General features: G+C 39.2%; 1 protein-coding gene across 3 annotated transcripts in view; it reads left to right on the top strand.

Annotated features, from left to right (window-relative positions):
• ctc1 (CTS telomere maintenance complex component 1) overlaps positions 1-25,856 on the top strand; it is an 82,360-nt gene extending 56,504 nt beyond the window's left edge. For 2 of the 3 annotated variants that reach the window (XM_059952927.1, XM_059952926.1), the window contains exons 21-24: positions 2,018-2,082; positions 5,601-5,766; positions 9,021-9,150; positions 25,371-25,856. In XM_059952927.1, the coding sequence (XP_059808910.1) occupies positions 2,018-2,082; positions 5,601-5,766; positions 9,021-9,150; positions 25,371-25,516 (507 nt within the window). In that variant the 3' untranslated portion in view covers positions 25,517-25,856. Of the gene's footprint in view, positions 1-2,017; positions 2,083-5,600; positions 5,767-9,020; positions 9,151-25,370 lie in introns of those variants that run through there. The other variant, XR_009508410.1, reaches the window with a different exon arrangement.

Raw genomic sequence — 25,856 nt, 5'->3', positions numbered from 1 at the left:
TTTTTCTATGTTTGAAAAGATAGAAACATTGCTGGGACACAAGGGGCTATTCAGAGTAGGAAATGCTGCAAATATACAAAAGGTCTCTCCTTAAAAGAAATTCAAGTTTATAGATGTTGAAAGATTAATTGGATTTCTGAATGGGCATTGAACCCATGAACATGACCTCATTACATTTTTTATTCCTGTTTTTGCACTACTTATTTAATATATCAATTCACATTTTCTATTATGCATTGCATTGTACTGTTGCTGCAAAGACAGCAAATTTCCTGACATATGCTGGAGATGATAAACCTGATTGTGATATGTTGATAAGACCATAAGATGCAGGAACAGAATCAGGCCATTTGGCCCATCGAGTATGCTCTACCACTTCATTATGGCTGATCCAATTTTCCTCTCAGCCCTAATCTTCTGTCTTCTCCCCATCATACTATGATCAATTAAGAATCCATCCACCTCTGCCTTAAATAAGACTTGGCTTCCATAGCTGCCTATGGTGAAGAATTCCACAGATACACCGCTCTTTAGCTAAAGAAATTCCTCATCACTGTTCTAAAAGGATGCCCTTCTATTCTGAGGCTAAACACAAAGTACACTGCAGATGTTGTGGTCAAATCATCAGATACAAGCAAGCTGGATGAACTCAGCAGGTTGGGCAGCATCTGTTGAAATGAGCAGTCAACGTTTTGGGCCGAGACCCTTCGTTATTCTGAGGCTGTGTCCTCTGGTCTTGGACTCGCTCACCATAGGAGACATTCTTTCCACATCCACTCTATCAAGGCCTTTCACCATTTTATATGTTTCAATTAGGTCACCCCTCATTCTTCTGAATTCTGGAGAATAAATGCCCAGAGCAATCAAACACTCTTCATACGACAAGCTATTGAAACCTGGAATGATTTTCCTGAACCTCCTTTGAACCCTCTACAGTTGTAGCACATCCTTTCTAAGAATAGGGGCCCAGAACTGCTCACAATATACCTTGTATTGGGAAAGTGTTCCTTCTATGTTGTTTGGTTTGTTACTAGGTTATATTGTACCAATATTCTGCTGAAATCAAAAGCTTTTTCTTCACAAACGTCCACGAAAACAGAGAACTGCCCCAAAGAATGAACAACCGATAAATGTAAGAACCCCAAAGTCCCCCTGTGGGTCCCCTCCCTCCCGTGCTTAAGTGGCAGCGAGCAATAATGCCGCCCCCCCCCCCCCCCGACAAAAAAAAAGCAAGCATCGGTTCCACCTCCAAAGACTTAGTGTTTCATCCGGCATACGACATACTGCAGATTCTCTCCCTACCTAATAAGGGAGAAGGAGGTCTCTCCATTTTTCACCAATGAGTGGGGAGACATAACAAACAACTCGCTGGTTTATGATGTCAAAAGTCCATGATGTCACTTTTTCCGAGCTCTGTGCCTGAGGATCGCAAAGATTTCAGGCCCTCAGCATATGTCTTGAGTCCCCCAATGACACATGGGCCTCCTGCTGTGACACTGACTCTCGATCAGCTTGTCTCCAGAGCCCCGAGATCTTAGGCTTTTGAATTCGCATGGACTCTCAGGCCGAACCCTTGGCCGGTTATGGAATCCCGAGAGTCAGCATGTAACTCCAGGTCAAGGTCTTCAAAAGTACCCTGAAAGGAAAAATTAGAGATATTAAAGATGGAAATGAGAGCTTTTTCCAAAGATGCAAGTAAAGGAGTCGCAGTTTAGTGCCATCTTAACTTTCCCCTGCCTTCGTTTTGACAGAGTAGTGCAGATTAAAAATCTGTCACCAAATTTCTGAATATAATGATTATAAATGGGCATAGTGTGGAAAGAAAAGTAACATTTTCAAGAGCTTCAAGCATATGGATCAAAGTACTTCCATGATGAAGAATACAGAATTATGTTTAAAAATAGTTGGGGAATTAAAATTCAAGCTGAAGTTGAGAGTCTGGGTACTCATTTGGTGTCTTATTCACTTTTCAATAATGTATTTAATAATTAAATTATAATTTGATTTCTTCATTTAGGGAAGGTGTACACGAAACTCTGAACCCTGTCCATCTGCAGATGGTGTATTTCAAGCTTATGCAAAGTAAGCATTGAGTATTTGGGAGCTGTTTTTTTTTAAATGAGCACCATAAGATCAATCTCTGTTTCAGCCACCCATGTGTTCATGTCATAGAAAGTTAGCATTATCTCTCAGAATTTGGAATTCACCAAAATGGGGAAGTTTTAGCTCCTGATGACTAGAGTTTGTGCACACACTAGCTTACAAGTTAATGTAATCAAACTCAAAAGATAGTTTGCGTGGTGAATGTTTTCCCCCTAACAATGGATGACTAATATCTAAGCACACGTGCAAAAGAAGTTCAGACACAAAGGGTGTGTGTTGGAATGACACATGCCACAAATATTCAGCGGTCACTTCACTGTCACGTATTGGGTTTCATGGTGTAATCCATGAGTTGGATTTGGGTTTCTTCTCCGTGATACTAGTTGTCATCTTTTCCTACCTTTTACTCCCACTTGCTTCTCTGGGCATCATCTCTTACAAGGTTTGCCTGTCAAAGATCAGACAGAGTTCTCCAGATGTGTTTGCTACCCACACTTGGCTCATTAGCATTATTGTACCTGTCTCAAGAGCCTGTTTAACGCTGCTGGCATTTAAGGCAGTAGTGAAGTTCCTCCATCTGCAACAGTGTTCAGGGTTTCTTTCATCGTGTCATTACAGTACACGTAAGTTTCAGGTGGAGACTCAGGGGCACCATTGGATGTAAGATTCTTCATTACTGTTTTTGTAACAATTTTGTTTTACCAGTTAGGGTTGTTAGCCCTGAGCTGAACCCCCCCACAAACCTGGAGGACCTGTTTAGCATGGGTGACCCTACCAGGAGCCAAAGCATGAAGCCCTGACTCCAGCCATTATAGCTCTCTGGGTCATGTAAGCTTCCAAACCACAGGAAGGCTGTGGTCCTCTTGAATATACCTGTGCAGCATTTTATTTCCCATGATAAATTTGCTTTTTTTGATCTACTGTGGATACCAGTCATGGTTTCAAATTCTCTATTCTGCAAATTTCTTCCTTTTTGTCATTTACTAAAATTAAGATGTTATCTTCATTTGAGCACTTTGAACTTGCCGAGCACTGTCTTCGTCTTCACTCTCCAGTGGTTTTCAGTTTGTAAGAGCTGTGTTTAACAGCAGTGAATCTCAACCTTTTGATTTACTTTGATTTTTCTTTCTTCCTCCAACCTGGAGGTGTTCTGTATTTCTTAATAAAAATTTTGAAAACAATCTCTGGACTGTCTCCTTTAGATTTGGAATACAGCTTGTCATTGCAAAGCCACTTGTAATATGATTGCAAAAAAACATTTTAAAACAAGTGGAATGGGCAGAAGTGTTTAAACCAATTAATTTAGGATGCATGAATAGGCTTGTTTCCCTGAGAGCCTATTGCAAACAAGATGTTGAAATGGAAAATGTATAGTAATGCTCATTTACTCTTTAATTACACTGCTTCTGCAGACCTTTTATGTTATTCTGCATTTACTGGCAACACTTGTAGAAATAAGGAATTTCTATGATGTTGGCTTTATAGATGCATTGTTCTGGAGCAAGACTTTTCTTTTATGGGCTACATGTGTTGCTGATAGAGCTAGCATTTATAACCCATCCCTGGAGTAGTTTGGAAAATAGCCTGACTGGCAAACTGTTGGATTAAGAGTTGAAGATGGATGTTGCTTTGCATTTGTGGCTATGATGCTCGCAATATTGTTGCAGTTTTGATCCACAATATTAATTGGTCCCCCATCACTATCGAAGCATTGAACAAATTTAACTCTTCCATGGTGCAACACTCACAAAAATGCTGGAGGAGCTCTGCAAGTTCAGCAGCATCGATGGAAGAAACTGAACAGTCCTGATGATGAAGGGTCTCATCCTTAAATGTCACCTGTTCATTTGTCTAAATAAATGCTGCCTAACCTACTGAGATCCGTGTGTGTTGACTCAGATTTCCACCATCTGCAGTCTCTTGAAAATTTCTGTGCTATCCACCTCTTCTTTTGGCGTATCTGACCACTGAACAGTTATATTTATTTTCCTGGTGATTTCTCTCAAGGCTTTTTTATTAAGAGTTATAAACAATAAATTCTGTTTTAAAGTCCCCTTATTCTCTAGCTGTCACATCTCCCAACACTTGGACATTAAGTAATACGTCCCATGTATGTTCACCTCAGTTGCTTTTAATCTGGTGCTAGATCCCCTCTTGAGACTGAGGTTCCATTAATTAGTCATGTTGAGAGACTGACCCGTGTATTAGTACATTGGACCTACTACTGATTCTGAAAATTCACAGTCTTCACTCCGGGTTTTCACTGGCATTTTATGGGCTGCTCATAATTTAGTTTTTTTAATGTAATTATCATGGTTCTTGCAGTGACTTCTGCCAGGCTAGGCTAGTCCTTTCAGTGCTTCAGTGCTGTTCTGTGGTAGTACCTGGAAATGCACAGTGAAATTGAAGCTATCCTCTGGTTCCTGCCTGGAACTTATGTCTTGGACCTTGGTGAAGCCCAACTTGAAAGTGTACAATACTTAAAACACCACTGAAAGCTAATCTATAAACTGTGGCAATTGCCTTTACCACAACTCCTTTCTCAGAATTAATTCCTTCGTCCTGTTTTCAGAAACACAATCACATTGAAAACATCTGCCGATTTACTTCACTTGCCAAACTTTTAACGACCCTTGTGATCAAAGAAGTCAAATTTAAGTTTTGCAACAGTGTGTATAAATTTGTGCAGTTATTTGCAAGCCAAGTTTGATGATAGAGCTATTTTAAAAAAATTTCATGCCATATCAGAATTTCTCTTCTCTGAGAGTTAATCTGATCATTCATTCTAATTAGTCAACTTACCCTTTTCTATTAATTACATCAGTCACTCCACTAAACAGTAAACACTTTAAACCACTTTTAAAGATGCTGTTTATGTTTGTAAGTGCTAGTTATGTACATTTTATTCCATATCTACCTTTTTTATATACTTCTTGAATGCTTTTTGTTGTGTATCGTGCAACATACTACAACACATTCCTAATGCGTGTAAATACATATGGCACGAGGGGCACTACAATGAGTAGTTAAACCTGCCCAATGTCATCAAGGACACATATACAGAATGGTGCAGGTAAAAGGCCAGCAATATCACGAAAGATTCCACCCAGCCTACTGGTGCACTGTTTGTCCTACAACTGTCAGAGACGAGATTATGTAGCGTCCACTCCAGGGCCACGTGACTCAAAAACATCTACTTTCCCCCAAGCTGTCAGGCTGATCAGCACTTGCACTTTAACCCATTAACCTACCCCCTTGTCTGCACCACCTATGTACACCTAGCACCAATTTATGTTACCCACGTATATAAGTTGTTAATTTTGTTTTAGAGGATTGCTTTGTATGCTTGGGTATTTTATATGCTGCATTGGATTGGAGTAACAATTATTTTGTTCTTTACTCTTTTGTGTGCTGAAGAATGAAAATAAACAGCCTTGAATCTTGAATGTAGTTGATCCTTAATGGCTGTGTTAATATTGAGATCTGTTTTGTTGCAGCATTATTGTGGAGGATGGAACTGCAGAGGCATGGGTGTACTGTAAAGATAAACAAATAGCACATTTGCTACAACTCGGCTCAACCGAGTGGGAAGGATTGCAACAACATGTTGCCCAGCAGGGCAGTGTGTACTTCCAATACCAGGGTCGTAGTGGTCATGAACTGGTAAGTTGAATGTCCACTTTGTTTATAAAAATCCTTACTTTAGAGCAGCCTTGACTTTAATGTAGTCAGATACAGCATTTTGTCTGCTTTTGAACTCACAAGAATAACATTCACGGCGAGAACTTCTCTGTTGTCCCTTATATAAATATCCTGAAGGGTTTCATGCCTGTCAAGTGCAGGGTTGCGTGTGGTGGAGGTGTTGTAGCCCGTTGGTGAAGATAGCTGTTGCCCTGACAATCAAGCTTAGTAGTGTATGGCTAATTTGTCTGCACATAATTTGTTTCTAAGTATCTGCAGTTGTTCAGGTCATGTTATCCTGCTTTTATTGGGAAAAGTTGCTGTACCTAGTTTCTATATTTTAAGAAGAACTTGTGACATTGTTTGCTGCACAGACATCATATTCCAAGAAATACATGTAGTATTTTCAATAAATCCTTTCATGGGAGGTTCTGATGTACACAATGTGGCAGCTATTTTGCATACAATGCCTCAAACAGATTGTTTGATCAGTTAATCTGCTTTGGTATTTTGGGAAAGTGTTGCAGACAAGGACTTAAAATTCCCTGCTTTTCAGGAGGAAGTATTATATATACTACAAATGCCCCTCCTTACATCTGTGCCATATTTTAACTCGTGCTATTTCACATCAAATTGACATCATATTTCATCACACATGATCCTTGTCACCCAGTGTATTCGTTTACACGTTGCTGTGAAAGGTGCTACACCAAGTGGATGCTCTTTCTGAATTTTGGGTTAGAGAAGCTGCTCTCATGTTGAGTTTCCTTAAGTATTTCAATAAAAATGGTGGGTGTCGGAAGTAAATCATTCAGTTTACTCCAGGACAGCCGACGTCTTTTTCCATGACAGAAATGACAAATTGAAAAAGCACAATTTTAAGGTGATTGGAGGGAAGTAGAGGGGCAAATTGGAGGTAGTCTTTCTCCCCCCCCCCCCCCCCACACACACACAGTGGTCAGTGCATGGGATAAGATCCTAAGACATAGGAGTGGAATTAGGCTATTTGGCCCATTGGTCTGATCTGTCATTCAATCATGGCTGATACTTTCCCCCCTCCTCAGCCCCAGTCTCTAGCCTTCTCCCCATAAACTTCTATGCTGTATCCTATCAAGAACTGGTCAAGCTCTGCCTTAAATACATCCAATGACCAGGCTTCCTGTGGTAATAAATTCCACAAATTCACCACCCTCTGGCTAAAGAAATTTCTCTGCATCTGTTTTGAATGGGTGCCCCTGTGTCTGAGGCAGTGCCCTCTTGTCCTAGACTCCCCCACCATGGGAAGCTTCATTTCCACATCTACTCTGTCTAGGCCTTGTAACACTCGAAAGGTTTCAATGAGATCTCCCCTCGTCCTAAGTTCCAGCGAGTACAGACCCAGAACCATCAAACGTTCTTTGTATGATAACCCTTTTATTCCCAGAATCATCTTTGTGAACCTCCTCTGAACCCTCTCCAATGCCAGCACATCTTTTCTTAGATGAGGTCAAAACTGTTCACAATACTCAACGTGAGACCTCATCATTGCCTTATAAAGGCTCAGCATCACATCCTTGCACTTGTATTCTAGACTTGAAATGAATGCTAACATTGCATTTGCCTTCCTCACCACCAACTCTACCTGCAAGTTAACCTTTAGGGTGTTCTGCATAAGATCTCCCAAGTCCCTTTGTATCTCAGATTTTTGGATTTTCTTCCTGTTTAGAAAATAGTCTGCGCACTTAGTGCATGACTATACATTTTCCAACATTGTATTTCATTTGCCAATCTCTTGCCCATTCTCCTAATCCAAGTCCTAATGCAGCCTGCCTATTTCCACAACACTACCCGTTCCTCCACCAATCTTTGTCTCATCTGCGAACTTGGCAACAAAGCCATCTATTCGATGATCTAAATCATTGATATGCAGCATAAAAAGAAGTGGTCCCAAAACCAACCCAGAATGCACTACAGGGGACGATGGTAAAAGCAGATAGATTAAGGATATTTAAAACAAACACATTGGATGAAATGAAAGTGGAGGGTGATGTGGAAGGGTAGAGTTAGATTGATCTTGGAAGTTAAAAGGTCGGCACAACATTGTGCTCTGAAGGGCCTGTACTGTGCTGTAAAGTTCTATGTTCAGAACACACTGAAAGATGGACATGGTGAAAACAATTTGTTTGTTTATTTCTGGTCTAAAAGAACTTTAATATTTGTTTCACCATTCTGTTGACTTTATAATATGGTGTTCTCTTTGTTCTGTTTGTGCATTACTCGTGTATAGCATGGCAAGCTCTTGACTGAAAATCAAGAGAACTTGGCTGTAAAGCTCCTTAAGTTGTAGGAGCAGGACTAGGCCATTTGGTCCCTTTGAGTCTTCACTGCCGTTCTATCAAACTCAATTCACTTACTATCCCTCTCAAGCTCATTCTTTTACCTTCACCCTAAGACACCCTTACTAATCAAGAACCTGTTGATCTCGGCTTTACGTATACCCAGTGGTGGCCTCCACACCTGCCTATGCAATGAATTCCAGCTTCACCATCTTTTGGCTAGAGGAATTCCATCTATCTCTGTTCTAAAGGAACGTCTTTATATTTAGCGCACAAGGATGTGCATAAAGGAAATTTCTTTGTCTAAATCTTGAATCTTTCTAATCTTGAGTTCTGGTGCTCCTGAACTGAGTATACTGGGAAGTCTGTGCTCTGCCATTTCAACCTTCTGTGCAGTTTTCCACTGAATGTTTCCTCTGTATGCTCATCCTTCATTCATCCATTTCTTTCCTGGTGTATTCAAAATTCCTGAGTTTTTGTCTTTCACTTTAGCTCCAAACTTGGTGCATCACCTTGCCTTCCTGGATCCTTGCTTTGCAATTTTGTCCCACCATCACACAACCTAGTCAGAAGTATTTCAATTTTCCCCCTCAGCCATAAAGCTTATGAACCAGGGTAGATACCACCAAATCGCATTTTGCCTGATTTCCTCCATTGCTCTCTAACCCTCTGTCTTCCATTGGGCAATAGGTTTGACTTTTATTTTCAACTATTATAGGATTAAACTATATCATGTTCTTTGTTTGAATCAAATAGATGTGGACAGAATGAATGTATAAATCATCAGAGTTTCAGTTTTGGGTCTTGGATGCCAAAGTTGTATCAGAGAAATTAACAAAGTGATGTTAGAATATAATGGCATTTAATCACTACAATCAAAGTATTGCAAGTTTAATTCACCTTTTGTTTTCGTAATTGCAGCATGAAGAGAATATTGGAGATCTCTTAATGCAATACCTTGGAGTGGTCTGTGCTAGCCCTATAGTCTGCAGATCCGTTCAACTGCTCTTCAAAGTTGAGTCAAGAAGCAGACGCAAGTTAAAACAGCTGGGTAAGTTGCTTTGTGGTCATTCTTCTATATTGGTGTTTGATACAAAGCCGTGAGGATAAAACTGAATGGACGTAACCAAAATTGGTTGAACCTTTATTATCAAGAACTCACTGGAAGCTCACTTGATATTGCTTGCTGTTGAATTTAATTTTACTTCTGTTAATTGTTGTATTTGGATGACCGCTCAATGTTATTTATTTAAAGTGTTGATTATTTCCGGTCAATTCAGCCGAATAGAATTTTTTTAAATTAAGTTTTTTAGTTTGTGTTGGCAGTGTTGAATTTGTAACTTGTTGTGATTGTGACATTTAAAAAAAACACACTTGTTATTTGCAACAATATGTCAAAGCAAAGAAATTTAGGATTGTTTTTAATTCAATACTCAGGACTATAATCCTACTTTGGGCTCATAAATATGTATGGTGGAACATAGCTTATCTAAGAATTTAATTCTGTAAAACACGTTAATCCCTTGCTTTGAAACCAAGGCAGTTGATAAAAGAGGCTGCCCATTTCAAACGGAGAATGTACATAAAATAACTCCTCAACTGCTTTTTGCATGACTTCATTTCTAAAGAACATTGGCTGTCTTTTGAGTGATCAATCTCTTTACTGAACTGACTTCCCATTACACCCCTGGTGTTTAGGGCAGCAATGAGGTCCTCCATCTCTGGCGGTGTTCGGAGCTTCATTCATAGTGTCTGGAGCTTCCTTTCGTGTTTTCACCAGTCAGTCATGCAAGTCCTGGGTGGAGATTCAGGAATACTGCTGCTCTCATGTGGAAGGTTTCTGTAACAGTTTTATTTTACCAGTCAGGGTTGTAAACCCTGAGTTAAACCCCCTGAATCAGGAGAACTGAAGGACCACTCTTTATCTGGCCTCTACCCTTTGACCTTTTGGCAATGGTGACCCTACCTAGAGCCAAAGCATAAGGCCCTGATTCCAGTCAACAGCTCTCCGAGTCATTGAGGCACCCAAGCCTCCAAACCCTCTTGGAGGACTTTACTTGAGTTTACATGCAAATAGTTCTTTCATGATATCAGCTAACCAAGGCTCCACTGTAAAGCTTGAAGCCCATTATCCTTGGATCAGCATTGCTTAATGATTTCAGCTCTTGATTTAACAGTTCAACGTCATATTTTTCTTATAGCTTTTTTGTGAGGATCAGGCAAAATGTTATTTATGTGAGACTGTTATTTTCAGATATTCTGGAGATGGTCACTCCAACTGTTTGAGGGTTAACAGTGCAATGCAGAGTATGATGATGTTACACTCCCTCTGTGTAATTGCTCCAGACTGGCACTCCTTATTTCAGATGCTGAGTGCTTTATTGGGAACTGTGCATTAGGGAGATGGGGCCAATTCAGTTTCTTGAGTGTTTGTCCAAACTAGCTGTAGAGCAGTTATCTGTAAATTGTTTTTTGGCCGCAGCACTGGATGAGGTACAAAGTGCAGCATGTGCTAAGAAACAATATGAGCTTTTTGCTCCTGATAGGTAGTAGGTCAACAAAACAATATTTAACTGAATGATAATGATTAGATATTAAGACTCGCAATTGAAGTTACTTTTCTAACTAGTAAACTACTGTTTCTCTTTTTCTACCTTACTTCTCCAAAGTTACTTTATCTCTAGTATTTGGTCATAGAGTACTAGAGCCACCATACAACAATGGGGAGCCATGGTAATGCAGCAGTTAGTGTGATGCTATTACAGCTTGGGGCGTCGGTGCTTGGAGTTCAATTCTGGTGCCATCTTTAAGGAGTTTGTATGTTCTCCCCATGGACTGTGTGGGTTTCTCTCCCCCAGTCCAAAGATTTGCCAGTTAGTAGGCTAATTGGTCATTGTAAACTGTTCTGTGATTAGGCTTGGGTTCCGTGGGTGGGTTGCTGGATGGCAGAGCTCATTGGGCTGGAAGGGTCTTTTCCGTGCTGTAACTCTAAATAAATAAGCAACGTAGAACCAGGTCCGTCGACCCATCTGGTCCGTGCCAAACTATTAATCTGCCTAGTCCCATACGTGCACATAGACAATAGCCCTCCAAACCGCTCCCATCTACATACCATTCCAAACTTCTAAATGTTGCCGCTTGTTCCACAATCACACTGTCATTTGTTAACTTTTCCACAAACTAACATATTTGAGGGCACTTCTGTCTGTGCCCGTGTTGGTGAAAACTTCTCTGCATACACTGCAATCAGTTTTTATTCAATTCTTGCTCATAGATTAAATGAGTTAACTGAGAATTCTAAATCTTGTTTCTTAATAATTAGTTGTTAATTGGATATTTTTCCTATTTCTTTCAAGAGAAGCATTTAGTGAATTTGCTATTTTGAGTTAGCTATACAAGTGAGTCATAATTTCAATTGCCAGTATATCTCCTGTTGTGTGACGCAAATAGATTGTAATGTACTGGTAATAATTTCCTTGATCACAATTGGGGTACAAAATCTGTAATGGCAGAATCTGCTGCCATCTTGTGTGATTTTTTTTTGGCTTTTCATGTTATTGACCAGACAGTAGTCATGACTTGATTTTCCAGGTGCTGAGAACACATGGGTCTGACTTGAACTTTTAGCCATATCATATTTGTTCCTAAATCTAAAGTTTTCTGTCACATGACATCAAAGGTGGATTTGGCAAATGTATTACTTTCAGTACCAAGGTGAGTTGTTTAGACCCATCCTTATTGAAAATGGTTTTATGTTGATGGGACAGCAATGTTGCCTATCACATAATACTTAAGTCAGAATCTTTGATTAAGTTAATGTTTGTGACACCAGTGAGATGTGCTGTCTTCTCACTGCTGCCATCAGGAAGAAGGTACAAGGATTAGAGACTTACACCACCAAGTTCATGAACGCTTACTGTCCTTCATTCATCAGACTCTTGAACCAAAGGTGATAACTTCACTCAACTTCACTTGCCCCATCAATTGAAATGTTTCCACAACTACTGGGCTCACTTTCAAAGACTCTTTATCTCATCTTCTCGATATTATTGCTTACTTATTTAGTTTTGTTTCTTAGCATTTGCACAGCTTGTTGTCTTTTCACTATGGTTGAACGCCCTAGTTTGGCTGTTGTCCATTGATTCTGTGGTTGTTACTGTTCTAAATGAAACTCGGAGTTCTATATGGTGACATATATGTACTTTGATAATTTACTTTGTACTTTGCCCTACCTTAATGTTTTACTCTTGGGTGTGGAAGTTTTTAAAACCCTGTTGGAGATTTAAATGACTTTGGTTAGTTCAGTGGAAGATATTGTTCTTACTCCACCCCAGAACATAATCTGCAGAATTAGTCATGTTTTGAGAGTTGTGGGCATGCCAAAGTGCAACATATCATTTAGTTACTTTTGAAATGAATTCACCTTTGTAAAAGAGGCCCTACTTTCGCCAAGTGACTCACCGTCCACCAAAGAGTAGTCAGAAATTGACCTGAGTAAAATGAGGCTTGTGTGTTTGGTAGCTAGAAACGGGAGACACACAAGTAACAAACAGTGACCATCTTCAATAAGTCATGTAGCCAACAATGCTTGTGACTAATGCCTTTGCTAAATCTTCCGCCAAAATCTTTATTTTGCAATGAATAGGCTGACACTTTAGACACTGTGGTTGTGTAATCTACAGTGAATAATTTGCCACCTGATTCCCTGTAACTACTTAATCTAAAAACCACAAGTCAGATGATGAATTCTTTTAGCTTCATTTCAAAAAAAATCTCCTCTCTTGATACTGTCAGAACTGCACAGAACTATCACCTCACAAATTGTTCATAGTCGTCGTCGCAAGGTGCTGTGCCGTATGACGTAGGCCATAATGGTCTTTCCATGATCGTGCTTATTCTTGGCACAGTTTTCCACAAAAGTGGTTTGCCATTGCCTTCTAGGCGGTGTCTTTACAAGATGGGTGACACCAGGCATTATTGATACTCTACAGAGATTGCCTGGCGACTGTGATCAGTTGGGGGGAGTGGGTGAAGTTGTGGTGGCTAAGCAAGTGATATACCTTGTCCAAGGAAGACCTGCAGGCCAGCGGAGGGAAGGAGTGCTTTACACCTCCTTTGATAGACAATTCTCCTCCCTCGCACTAGAGTCTATAGTAATCTTCATCAAACTCAAATAATGCACGTGCACAGTCTGTGGTTATTCTTGAAAGGTCTGCAACCTTTGATTTTTTTTTTACATTTTGGTTGGCTGTCAGGGTTGGACTGCCTTTGCCTGTTTTTATTTTAGCCTACCCAGTCACAGTCACAGAATCTCCTACAGTGGCTTCTCTTTCCACCACACCATTACATGTATTTTATTTATAATGTGCTACCCTCAGTAATATTGTTTGAACAAGGTGGACATCATGTTCCACATTATGCTGGTACCCTGCATTCCCTCACCACATTTTTCTGAATTGTTCTTCTGGCTCCATAATGTCAAACTGCTCTGTGTGACCTTGCCTAAGATCAGCCAAAATTCCATCTACTTAAACCTTGATTAAAATGAAGCCATTGTCTTGGGTTCCCATTTTAAAGATTAAAAGACTGCTTATTGGCTTTGTCACATGTACATTGAAAAACAGTGAAATGCATCGTTAACAACAATGACCATCACATTCCAAGGATGTGCTGGGGTTGCTCAGATGTGTCTCCCTGCTTCCAGCACCAATTTAGCATGCCCACAACTTGCATGCAATATTACAAATCTTTTTTCAGTGCTGACTCCATTCACTGCCTTTGGCTGAACTTGATTGCCACCAAGGGATATCTGATGCAATGTTTCTCTATAGCATAAAGTCTCTCAACCATCACCACCAGAATATTGTCTACTTCAGCCTCATTCTATGTGCAGCTGAATCTCTCCTTGTTCCCATTGCCTCCAGATGCAACTGCTTTCGTATTCTGGTTATTCTCCTTTATTTAAAATTGAACTCCTGTCCAAATATCATACAAGGTTCTTCTAAATTGTAATTCCCCTGTATTTGCTAACCTACACTAATTGTTTCTTCAAAGTTTCAAAATGACATTTTTTAACCTCACTGCCTTCATCCCTCTTATTTTAATGTCTTACAATTCCACAGCTCTGAGATCTCTGCATTCCTCTAACTTTTTTTTCTTGTGACATGTCTCACTATTTTTGCTCCACAGTTGGTGACTCTGAATTTAGGCCATCAATTCTCATGTCTCCAGTGTTCTTTTTCTAAATCCTCAGATTTTGCATTTTTATTTACATACACTCAAAACTTTAGATCACCCATCATTGGCTCTGAGTTGTATTTTAGGCCTAGCAACAGTTTACAGCACTGATTGTGGCAGATCAGTGCAGATTGTTCTAATAATTTGTGTCCCCTGGACTTAAAAGCGGTTCCAGGGTCCTTAACAATCTGCTTCTGTGGGAAATGTAGTACGATTGGGCCAATATTGACATCTTAGAAAGAATTATCTTTTACCAGGCTGTAGCAGAGGCCCAAGGTTTAAGTTCTGAATATTGTACAAGTTGGCCTCAATGTTTCATTGGAAGACTGACTGCAGACATAATGAACAGATATCTTTCTCACCCTGCCCAAAGTTAGCATGTGTTGGTGTAGTGGAAACCTAGTATTTGAATATTCTTTGAAAATATGGGAGTACAGTCCAAAGAGTCATCCAGTGATGTGGCTGGGTGTTTTTCCAAGAAGGGAAAATCACTGCTCTAGGGTAAGTGCAGGTTTCTTGCCATCCCTTTGATAGAATTGTGGAAACCTTAATATAGGAGGCAACCTCGAAGGCCTCAAACCCCATCTGATCTAGATGGCTGTGCATGCCCTCACTCAGGGAAGGTTATACTGCATCTGCCCAATCTTTAAAGATGAATTCACTTCTCTGTTTACTTTCCACACTGAATTTAACTGCCAATATGCACTATTTGGGTCGTTCCCCCCCCCCACCAAGGAGGAGATGCTTCCGGCTACCAAAGTAGTTTAAACACAGTTCATTTACTTTTAGTGATGTGTTTAAATTTAAACACTGTTCTTAAAGCTTATCTAAAATAAGGATCCTTAACTTATAACAGACTTCCAAATTACAAACTGATTTTGAAATACAAAGGATTTCCAAAACACAGGTACAATTCCTCGAAGCTAAAAAGACATATCCGTGAGCTGCAGACAAATGATTCATTTCTCGCAGGAATCGAAGGCAGAGGAATGGATTCTAATTCGCCCCATGTTTCTGTCATTCTTCTTAATGTTCCTGGACCATTCTTTAAAAAGTCTGGACTGCTCTCTGCATTTATACTGTTTTCCTGCAGCTTGGGTGACTTCATGCACGTGGTTTTTTTTTCCAGATACCTTTTAACACAAATATCTAAAAGTTTCTGGAGACAGAGATCTCGAGTACCCACAATTAATGCTGTAAACTGATCAGCTGTTTGATATGCTAAGTGATAATATTCATCTGGTTTGTAAACAATTTAGCCAGCATTATTGAGTTTGAAACAAGTCGAATTAACATACCCATTGTCTTTTACTGCACCTCTTCATCAGTTAGAACATAGAACAATACAGCACAGTACAGGCCCTTTGGCCCACAATGTTGTGCCGACCCTTAAACCCTGCCTCCCATATAACCCCCCCACCTTAAATTCCTCCATATACCTGTCTAGTAGTCTCTTACTAATATATCTGCCTCCACCACTGACTCAGGCCCAGGTACTCACTGTCTTTTTAGCTTCAAATTGAATATTGCTTGCAGTTTACATTAGGAATTGAAAACTGGCTCCTGTTTACAATAGGCAGCTAAACAAAGAATATTGGTTGGAAATTTAACCAATATAAACAATACCTTGATTTTTTTTTTAAGAAGTGTCGGCTGCTAGTGTTTAGAAAGCTAAGCTTGGCAAAAAAAAGACCCCCTGGCCTCGGGTAGTGAATATCCATCACAGCTTTTCTCCAGGATCTAATTTGTGATTTTTGTGTTTATGCTTCTACCTTATTAATGTGATCCTCACATTTTTCTTTTAAGTTGTATAGTTAACAGCTTTGACAGAAACCACATTTGTATTTATAGAATGTCTTAAATCTTCATGTGCAATCAGTTATCTTTGCAATGTAATGTTAAAACATTAATCATTGTGAACATAGCAAGTTATTGACAGTAGCAATGACAAACCTGATCAGAATCAGACTTTAATCACCAAGTACCTGTGCACATACAAGGAATTTACTTCCGACAGATGTTGTCTCTCTGCTCATAACAATAATAATGATAAATATAAAAGAAAATATAGATTATACATACAGGTAGTGCAATCCAAGTAATAGTTAGCCGACAGTTAACCGGCAGTTAACTGTTCAGCAAAGTGACCGCAGTAGGGAAAAAACTTCTCCAGTGCCTATTAGTCTTAGTCTGGAGGATCTGAAGCGCCTACCAGACGGAAGCAGTTCAAACAGTCTGTGCGCAGGATGGAAGGAGTCCTTTATGATGTTCCCCGCCCTCTTCTTCAATCTGGAAGAGTACAGGTCCACAGTAGAGGGCAGGGAGGCTCCAATGATGCGCTCGGCAGTCCTCACTGTACGCTGTAGTCTGGTTCTATCCTGCTTGGTGGCAGCTCCAAACCACACAGTGATGGAGGTGCACAGGACAGACTCAATGACTGCAGTGTAGAACTGCAGCAGCAATTCCTGAGGCAGACCATATTTTCTCAAGAGCCGCAGGAAGTACATCCGCTGCTGGGCCTTCTTCAGGATGGAGCTGATGTTCTGCTCCCACTTCAGATCCTGAGAGATGGTGGTTCCCAGGAACCTGAAGTTCTCCACGGTGGACATAGGGCTGCTGAGGACTGTGAGGGGGGACATAATGGGGGGATGTCTCCTGAAATCCATTATCATCTCCTTTGTCTTGAGCGTGTTCAGCTCCAGGTTGTTCTGACTGCGCCAGAGCGCCAGTTGGTCCACCTGCTGTCGATATGCAGACTCATCACTGTTCTGGATGAGTCCGATGACGGTGGTGTGGTCTGCAAACTTCAAAAGCTTCACATAGGGGTTGGAGGATGGTATTGATTTGCATAGTATTGTTGGCTGGATTGTATCTGTAGGGTCCCTTATTTTCAAGTAGCACTACATGATCTTAAGCATTTCATCCAAATCAGCCATTTCAGGTTTAAAGGACAAAACCTTTGTTAATGCAGCAGTTGGTGACACTGTATAGGTGTGCCTCTGTTTCTGAGTTTGAAAAACAATCAGAATTTGATAGGATGATTGTAATTTCTAGTTTGGAACTTCCCCTTTTCCCTTGCACTAATAGCAAATAGCTTTGGCCCTTTAATGTTCTGCAAACGTTTGTGTCATACTAGATGGTCTGTTTTTTTTTCCCCCCTGTAACTTGAAGTTGGTAATAATTTAGTGGTGTTCATGACCTCTAGTTCTAATTTACTTTATAGTCAATGAGGTAATAAACAATAGCCACTATTGTAAAGTAGGAAATGTGACAGCTGCCTTGAGTGCAAGCCCAACAAGGCACTTGATCTGTTCCTGAGGTATAAACTAGTGGGTTTTAAAATACTTTATATGTCCACCTTGTGGAGAACAAATAGGTTTTGCTTATAATTCCTTTAAGAGGTAGCCCCTCCAATGCTTCAGTGCCTCCTTATTTGGGTTCTGGATTATCAATTGAGTAGGTTGTACGAGGTCTCTGCACTGGGACCTAGTCACTGTCATACAACATGGATACAGGCCCTTTGGCCCAATGGGTCCATGCTGAAAACAGTGCCCCAACCATCTAGTCAAAATTCCTTCTGAGCCTCGCCCCTGCATGTACCTATCCAAGTACCTGCCTCAACCCCTTCAGGCTGCTTGCTCCATATACTCACAACCCTCTGCATGGAAAACGTTGCCCATCAGATCCCTTTTAAAATTTTCCCCCCTCATCCAAACCATGCCCTCTGACTTTAGACTCTCTACTCTGGCGAGAAGACTGCTACCTTATATAAGGCTCTCATAAATTTAAGCATTTTGGGAAGGCTACCTCCTCATTTTCCTATATACCAATAAAGACCTAGCCTGGCCAACTTTTCCCTACAACTCAATCAGTCCTTTTTATTTGGATGCATGGGTGCCCTGATTCACAACTCTTTCAAGTGCCTTAAGTGAGATCTTTTCCACGTAGAGGATAGCTTCAACATTACTGATAACTAGCCACTTTGGTGCTTAATATGTTTTTTGTACAACTTTTTTTTCCCCTAAGATCTGTTCATGATTATCTCTGGATCTCCTCTTCAATATCACAAATCGTATTAAAGATATTCTCAATCTTCTTTCCAAAACGTATTGCTTCACAGTGAACTGTGATTTCCACTTAACAATGCACTACATAATATTTCACTATGCCAAAATCACTGGTTAAATTAGAGAACAAGGCTCAATGGGAGATACCTGGGCTCATGATTAACTGCAATGTGAAAAAGGAAAAAAAAAATCTAATTTTTATTGCTCAATATCTTTCCTTTATCCTTTTTGTCCCAGAATTAATATTTGGCAAGTTACTGTGTGTGCTCATCTTGTTTGTCTCTTTGTCATATGTTGGTGTTGAGTGAAAATTTTGTTGCCAACATTGTGGTTAGTGTAGTTTGGTGTATCCTTTCCTGTTGTCTGTTTATCGTGCAAGCATGAAGGCACAGCTCTTTTGGTTGCAATTCTTCTTTCTTCTAGTGGTAGCTTGTTCTAGTGATTTCCAACTCTTCTCTAATTTGTTAATGTTGTTCAGCTGCATTGGTTGCACTTGAGCAATTGAAACAAGATTTTGAAGGAGCTCAATGGTTGGTGTCACATTTGCCTTAATTCTTTAATCTTTATTAAAATAAACATTGAAATCCGCTGCTGAAGGTCGCTACACAAGTCCTTATTGGTTGTGTACTTGTTGATGGCACTGCTTATCTGCATGGTCTTTTTCTTACTCACTTTCCTCAATGCTCTTGAGTTCTGTAGTCACAGTTTGACTCTGAAGTGGAAGATAGCCAAGCATGCTAATGCTACCTTGTATTGGATTTGCTTCCCCATTTCCAAATGTGGTTAAGGTTTTATAATTTTAATCATCTTAATTGATATTTGTAGAACAAAGCAGAGTTCATCCCATATCTCAGTTCTTTTAGCCTCTTTTTAAAAACACTGTTTCCAAAGATGTGAGCAGTGCAGTTTTCAGAGATAGATTTAGAGATTGGCATAGCAGCATCTTATTTTTGTTAAAATTTGTCAGTTGCTCTGTCATTCCTCAGATGTCAGTTGTAAAATACTACAATGCAGAAATGTGCCCTTTGGCCCATTCAGTCCGTGCCGAACTGTTAGTCTGCCTTGGCCTGTCAACCTGCACCAGGGCTACAGACCTCCATCCATGTACTTGTACAAATTTCTTTTAACTTTTGAAGTCTACCTTGCCTCCACCACTCCCACTGGCACCTCATTCCACACTCACAGCACCCTCTGACTGAAGAAGCGTACACTTCCTCAGACATTGCCTCCTTGATTTCCATCACCAGACTAGGTTGGAATTGCATTTACGGGTCAGTAGTCATAAATTGGTCCTGGCATTTCTCCTAAATATTTGAACTATGCGTGGAGACCTACTTCCATCCTCCTAACTGGGGTAGCCCTCAGTGTGACTTGGATTTCGGCATAGAGGCAGATAATACATAAAATTTGTCATTCTCACCTCTTTGTGTTATTTTTGTTTTTTTTTCTTTTATTTCCATTGGTCGAAGAGTACAAAGCAAAGAATGGGAATAAGTGAGTCTTACAGTTTGCTAGATTGCTACCAATGCTGTCCCACAGCTATTCACAATTTGTTAATGTCTTGGACATAAAGATATTGAGTATACTATATCCAATATGACCAATGATGTAAAGCTTGAAGATGTAGTGTGCTGTGAGGAAGTCAGAAATGTTCTTCAGAGTGGTATTAAGCAGGTGACCACAATGGTGGCAGATGGAGCACAATATGGAAAATAAGATGTTGTTCTTTTTGATAGAATTGGAAAAGCATCCATTATAAATGTTGAGCATCTCTCAAGGCAAATGGATCTTGGTGTGGTGGTGCATGAAATAGAAAAAGTAAAGGTGAAGATGCCACAAGCAATTTGGAAGACAAATATGTTGTTCTTGATTGCAAGAGAGTTGGAGGACAAAAGTAAGCGAGTTTTGCTGAGATTGTACAGGGGTTTAAAGTACACTGCACTTTTGGCTTCCTTTCCTTAAGCCTATCCTTTCAATTAGCTCAGAGTAGATTGGCTAGATTCACTCTGAGATAAGCATTTGCTTTATGAGCAAAGATGAATTAATTGGTATTCCCTGGATTTCAGAAGAATGAGAAGTGATCTCACAGAGGTACAAGATTCTGGAAGCAGTTGCCAAGGTAGATGCCAGGAAAATCTTTTGTTTTGAGATTAATTATTGATGCTGACCTAAGTTTTTTTTTATTAATTCTCTACCTCAAGAGGATTGTGGATGAGCAGATATCAAATATATTCAACACTGGGATTGATAGGATTTTGCCCACTGAGAGAATTGAGGGATATGTGGGAACTTGGTGGGATGGAATACAGGATCAGCCATGATCTTAATGTAAGGGCTGTGTGGCCTGTCTTTACTAGTTGTATTCTCTTTCTTCACAATCCACCTTAATTTCACTGTTCTATTTTGTTTGTCATGTGCAACAAGATTGTTGCTCATTTTGTGACAATTGTTCAAGTTGTGGTTTCATTAATTTGCATAGATGGTGACCGAGACATGATATTGCATTGTAAGTGTTGTATTACAGTATTTTTAATGCTTGGAATTAGTTTCTCTCTAAAACCGTGTCATAAGGAAATCATTGCTCAGAAACAAATTAGATGGTGAGCATTAAACTTGTGTGAAACTTAACAAGATTTCATGGTGTTTTTGCAGTGGTATATGATCATACCTTTAACATAGCATTGTTTAGAGTCTTTTGTAGTCATGTGTACTGAGTACAATACCTTCTAATAATGGTCTATAACTATAGGACCGTATACAAATAATCTATCTTGACCAGGTTGAAAGTGATGCTCCCATTAGGGATATTTTTCTTTGTTGTAGTTTTCTCTATTCAATTTTTCCTATAAAGGAACGATGGTCCTTGCCTGTTCTTTGTCACAAAGAAATTTGTGTTCCAACTGTGATCCAGTAAGATTGTTTTTTAGGGATATCTAAGCTCTTTTTTTAAAAAAATGGGCATTTGGCACTGACTTCCTGGAAAGCTTTTTAATTTAATAAAAATTCATAATTATAAAACTTTCAACTTTCTCTCTTCTCTTTCATGGAATTCATCCCATTCTTGTCACTGCCTTCCAAATGGTAATTTCCTATCCTAATGTAACTCTGCAGTCTTATTAAAGTACTGAAAACCAGCTAAACTCATGACTTAGAATATAGAACAACACTGCACAGGAACAGGCCCTTCAGCCAACAAAGTTGTACTGAAGCAATTAAATTAGTAATCAAGTGGCCAACTAAATTAATCCCTTGTGTCTACACAATGTCCATTTCCCTCACATTCACATCCCTTAAAAATCCCTAGTTGATCTGCCTCTACCATCTCCCCAGGCAGTGCATTCCAAGCACCCACCAGTCCATAAAAATAAAAAGCTTGCCCCACTCATCTCCTTTAACTTGCCCCCAATTGCTGTTCTATTCTGCTAAATTCCTTCATTTTCTTTAAAATGTATTCCATTCCTTTGCCCTCACCTTTGGGGGGGTAAAAAAATCTATTTTAAAAAGTTAATCTTGTGCGTACTGAGAATCACACAAGTACTTTCTCGGTACACGAGAAGAAAGTAAATGGTAAATAAGAAGTGGGAGTGGAATTTATGGACCAAGTGTTACCCATTGAATTTCAATTGCCACAGCCCTCTGAGTGAGGTGCTACTCTTCAATTTATTGGTCCTTTCCACATTTGGGAGTAGAGTGGCCAAGTAAGATGCCTGAGGCTAACACAAGGTCCAAGTTGGGACCTGGAGTTAGGAAGATGCTTCTATTTGGTTGTGAGAAAATGTGATGGTTGCAGAGGGAATTCGGAAGTTATTTACCTGACTGCTGCTAAGTCTGGGGAGATTTAATTAGGAAAAAAAATAGCCATTTTATGGGTTGTGTTTTTTAAGAACAAAGGAGGATGAGTGAAGATTATTTGAAGTGTGGAAAATGGAGAAGATTAGATTGAACAAAAAGAACCTATTCGTTTGGCAGGAAGATCAATAGTGGCACGTGTAGATGGTAATTTATCAAAAGATTTAAATTTGAGGGGAAATGTTTCCTTCCAAAGTGTGGTGCTGTTTTGAACCACTCTTTGTGTTAAAGTGGAGCTGAGAAAGTACTTGGGTGAACTTGGATTCTTTTTGAGGATTAATAAATCAGCCATAATGGAGTGATGGAGCAGACTCAATGGTCTAATTCGGCTCCTATAGTTATTGTCTAACAAGTGCTGTGACCTAAAAGATGCAAATTGAATGTGACATTAGCTTCCATACCTTTGTTGACCATCAAGGACTTGCGTTGTGGGCTAAATCTCCTCCAGTGCCATGAATTTCTTGATTATGTATGCAACGAGTACGTGGTCAAAGGGTGCTTCAAAGGTTAAGTCTGTAGTATTACAAGCCATATGAATTGAATCTTGTATCAATATTATATCCATCTTTTGATCAGTGTTGTCTACTCTTAGATTCAGATGCATTATAAAGTATTGTAGACTTTTTGAAATGCTAATTGGTGAAGAATGGCAGTGGAAGCTGTAGATGGAACTTGTTTAGTAGCTGTTGAGGCAGCAGCAATGCTATTTTGGTGGTGGTTTTGACAGTGAATAGTAATCTGTCTCATGAAGTCCAAAGGCAGGAGTCGAGAAAATCTGTAATTCAGTATTTTCTCAGTCCTTCTTGCAGACTCCCAATAATCTTTAATAATTTGTAAATTAAAAGGGTTGACTTTGTTAGAATTGGCAAAAGGGACCTAATACTTTGACTACTGTGGAATTTATCATTTGTGCCCATTGACTTGACACCTTTCTCCAGGACTCTACAGTTGATTTATTGAATGGAACCTCTTTAAAAATCATAAGTTTCAAAAAAGAATGTAGTGCTTTTAAGTTTTGTTAAACTTTCTGAGTTATTGCTTTGTCACCATAAAGAACTGTATATATATTAAATGGAATAATTATTGCACATGAATTGATGAAATTGTTTTAATTTATTGAGAATTATTTGACAAAGTCAAATCTGACAGGAGGCAAAGAGTAGGAGTAACTAGGTTCTTCAGCTGGAACCCAAGAGACTCACGGGATATTTGATTGATTTGGATAAGGGATTTAAACGTTGTACCTCCAAAGTTTGCAAATTGCAGAGTTGGGCAGGAGAGTGCATTAAAGTCCAGGTTGGTTTGGACTGGTTCAGGAAGTGAACAGATACGTGGAAGATGTAGGATAAATCTGATCTTAACTACTTTGGTAATAACAGGAAGGTATATTATCTGAATAGTGGTAGATTGGAGAAAAGAGAGGCACAACACGACCTTGGTGACCTTGTGCATCATTTGGTGAAGGTAGTCTTGCAGTTGAAGCAGAAATTAAGTCCTTAATAGTGAAGATCAAAATATATGAGTAGGGATGTCTTGCTACAGTTGTATAGGACCTTGATGATAACTGCACTTTGAAGATTGTGCAGTTTTGGTTTCCTTATCTGAGAGTATATTCTTCCAGTGGAGCAGGTTCAGTGAAGGCTTAGTCAATTAATTCCTGAGATGGCAGGACTGATTATGAAGAGATTAGATCAGTTAGCTTTGTATTCACAGGAGTGTAGATGTTTGAGAGAAGATCACATAGAAACCTGCAAAATGTCAATAGGGCTGGTCAGATTAGTTGAAGGAAGGATGTCATCAATGGCCACAAGGTTACAATTTAAACATAAGGAGAATGGAAATGATAAATATGTCAAAGTCACTGCTTTTTGAACACAAACACATGCAACTGACTCTAAACTGTTCACTCTAAGCATGGTGTAGCATTTAACAGCCATACAAGTGTACGCGACTGATTCCAGTTCAAACCTGTTCACCAGTAGCCTCATGACCCAATTAAGTAGCATAGTGTCCCAAATAAATGAAGTGAATCCCAGCTATTTTCTAGTTTAGTTTTTATTCTTTAAGTGTTGCCCCAAATAAATGATACCCCATTTACTGTGGTAATAGAGAAGCTTTGGCAGAAATCCAAGGAACGCTCGTCTTGGTTTGGAATGAAAATTAGAGGATGCCTCCCCTCCTTGCTGTGTCTTGTTTCATTCCTATCTTGACCCCCTCCCTCCCAAAGTAAAATGGAATCTTTACTAAATGCTGCAAAAATGCACTTTGTAGCTTGTAATATGGTAGAATTGTATCAATATCTGAATGTTTTTCTGGGCAGTGCATTAAGGTGTTGGCAGATCATGCTGTGAATATAATGTTTCCTTCAAGGTTCTTCTAACTATTGGGAGTTGCAAAATCTAATCAATCACCTTTCACTACATCCAAAGTTTACAAATTATCATTTACATGTACATCAGAAGTTCTTAAGTTTTGCTCGGTTGCGGGTAAATTCTGAGCAGGTGAATTTAAAGAACTGGGATTTGAACTCTACCAATACTTTTATGTTGAGATTTCTGATTTGACACAGAACAATTGGTTTAAGATGAGATTGGGTTCAAGTTTGTTTTGATGTGGTTGCAGTAATGACCGCGAAGTTATTTTTAAAAAAAAAATAATATTTGATTTGTAAATTCATTGATGTTTGTACTATGATTAGAAAAATTAAGATGTTACAGTATGCAATCATTGGTTTTGTATTTTTGTACATCTATCTTAACTATGAAGAGTTTACAATATTTGGTTGACTAGTAATTAAATTAAATATTGTAAAGCATGTACATTAAGATATTGAAATTATGGATTAAAAGTGGAAAGTAAGATGCTTTTACTGTAAAAGGTAAGATGCTTGAATATTTTGGAATGATGGAAAGAAAACTGATTTAATACAGCCCTTGGGATCTGATAATTACAAAATAGGGATTTATCAGACTATAAAATTTAATCTTATACCACAAAAATGTGGAATTTGCTCTTTAATTGGAATGTGGTGTCATCTATGTGTTGTAATAATTTTGAAAGTGTTTTCCCTGTATTGCCAATATCATATGAACATAAAGATTTTCTCTCTCTCAAAAAGAATCCCTTCAAGTGAGGATATTGAAATGTGGAGATCACCAGTATAGCACCAAGATGGCGCCTACTTTGTCTTTGACTTGTTTGGACATAAAGGAAGTGGACTATCGAATGCTTTGTCACTTGGGAAATGATAGACTGATCCAATAGCAGGGCTGTTGGCCTGCATTGCCTTGTGCAGCTGTAGACCGAGACGTAATCCCCTGCAAGAAATCAAGAGAAATGATTGTCAAAAGTTATTGCAAACTGAAATAATTGATGCATCACAGTCCATTGAGGAAAAGAACATTTTTATATTGCACTGATTTGAATTGACCAGTTTTGCCCAATATGCTGTTATAAAGCAATGCTTTAATTATGATTTATAATTAACAGAAGGTCCATGATGTTGAGTATTTTAGACTGCAAAAAGTTGTATTTTGCTTTGATATAATTTGACTATATTTATGTATGGTGCGTTTTTTTAAAAAATAAACCAGTTTTATTTAAA

Source organism: Hypanus sabinus, chromosome 28 (genome assembly GCF_030144855.1).
Source record: "Hypanus sabinus isolate sHypSab1 chromosome 28, sHypSab1.hap1, whole genome shotgun sequence".
NCBI lineage: Eukaryota > Metazoa > Chordata > Chondrichthyes > Myliobatiformes > Dasyatidae > Hypanus > Hypanus sabinus.
This window is presented reverse-complemented; position numbering and strand designations above follow the sequence as displayed.